The 1,445-nt window shown below is 39.6% G+C and overlaps 1 protein-coding gene across 3 annotated transcripts in view; it reads left to right on the top strand.

The window, feature by feature from the left end:
* FSIP1 (fibrous sheath interacting protein 1) overlaps positions 1-1,445 on the top strand; it is a 181,738-nt gene that overhangs the window by 6,872 nt on the left and 173,421 nt on the right. For all 3 annotated transcript variants that reach the window (XM_019644901.1, XM_019644902.1, XM_019644900.1), the window contains exon 2: positions 1,067-1,199. In XM_019644901.1, the coding sequence (XP_019500446.1) occupies positions 1,074-1,199 (126 nt within the window). In that variant the 5' untranslated portion in view covers positions 1,067-1,073. The remainder of the gene's footprint in view (positions 1-1,066; positions 1,200-1,445) is intronic.

Genomic DNA, 1,445 nt, shown 5'->3' with positions numbered 1-1,445 from the left:
AGAGACTATTATGTTAAGTGAAATAAGTCAGTCAGAGAAAGACAAATACCATATGATTTCACTTATATGTGGAATCTAAAAAACTGAATGAACGAGCAAAGTAAACAGAAATGGTCTCAGAGATATAGAGGAGCAACTGATGGTTGTTAGCTGGGAGCGGTGGGGATGAGGGAGAAAGGGAAGGGATTAGACAGCATAAATACGTAACTACAATATTCAAGGAATATAATTCTGATGTTGCATAATATTGTATGTCAAGGGAATTGTAATATGTATGACATTGGGGTGGAAGTGGGGTGGCGGATTGGGGGAGGGGGGTTGTCACCTCGAGGTAAAAAGTATAACTATTGCACTGTGTTGTGCAGCTGAAACTAATTCTAAAAAAATGTGTATTTCACAATAAAAAATAATTAAAAAAAAGAAAGATTGGTGATGTGTATACAGATAATGAAAATCTATCCCCTAGGAGAGAAAGTAGGTTTAGTTCTCTGTTGTTTCAGAGGGCAGAAGTAGAATCGTGGGTTTTAGGAAGGGGAGGGTGGATAGAAACAGATCAGTGACCTGGAGATAGGTTCTCCTTCACAATGCGGCATCAGGGAGGAGAGGAGAAATCAGCTGAGAGGAGAAACCAGGCGGAAGGCTGAGCTAGCATGAGAAAGGCTGGAAGAAGGAAAGCAAAGCCTGAAGAAAGTAGAGGCCTTAGCCAGTCATTACAACAAAGCCCGAATCGTGGTTGAGAGGTGCGGTGCTCATGAGTGTCTCCTCAGTCAAAGGACACGGTAAATATTTGTCAGAGCCATCGGAAGCCATCAAGATGGCACTTACTCTTGCATTCTTTTTTAGCCACTTTTGGAATCTAACATCCTAGGCAGCATCATTTCCACCTACAATGAGATGAGATTTAATGATCCACGGACACAGATGTCTTTTGATGAAATTAGGGTAGTGTGATTTTGGTAGCAACATAAATCTTTATAACAAAGGCTCTGAATTAATTGCATATTAACAGTAATGAAACATTTACATACATGTCATAACTTGCTTTAAAAATTTTTGTTTGTTTCAGAATATCAATGGATATTATAAAGGGAAACTTGGATGGAATTTCAAAACCAGCCTCAAATTCAAGAACACGTCCTGAGAGCAGAGGTTCAAATGCTTCGTTGGAGGTGCTTTCGCCGGAGCCAGCATCCCTCAAGGTACTTTGCTCTTTAGAAATGATTTAAACTCCTTCTCCTGACCTCTAGCAAGTGATAAACCAAGGTTGTCGTTAACATCCTATTTTAAGGTTCCTCTTAAGAAGGTATGTTCTGGGAGCACTCACAGATTTCTTAGATTTTATTCTAGATAATTTAATATGAAATACTGTTTCCTTTTTTACCTCCCTCCCTGTTCTGTATTCCCTCCTGCTACCCCTTTGTAAACAATCTCCCCTACTGTTAATC

The sequence above is a fragment of the Hipposideros armiger genome, unplaced genomic scaffold, assembly GCF_001890085.2.
Source record: "Hipposideros armiger isolate ML-2016 unplaced genomic scaffold, ASM189008v1 scaffold_92, whole genome shotgun sequence".
In the NCBI taxonomy this organism is placed as follows: domain Eukaryota; kingdom Metazoa; phylum Chordata; class Mammalia; order Chiroptera; family Hipposideridae; genus Hipposideros; species Hipposideros armiger.
Note: the sequence above shows the minus strand (reverse complement) of the source record. Positions and strands in the feature narration are given on the sequence as shown.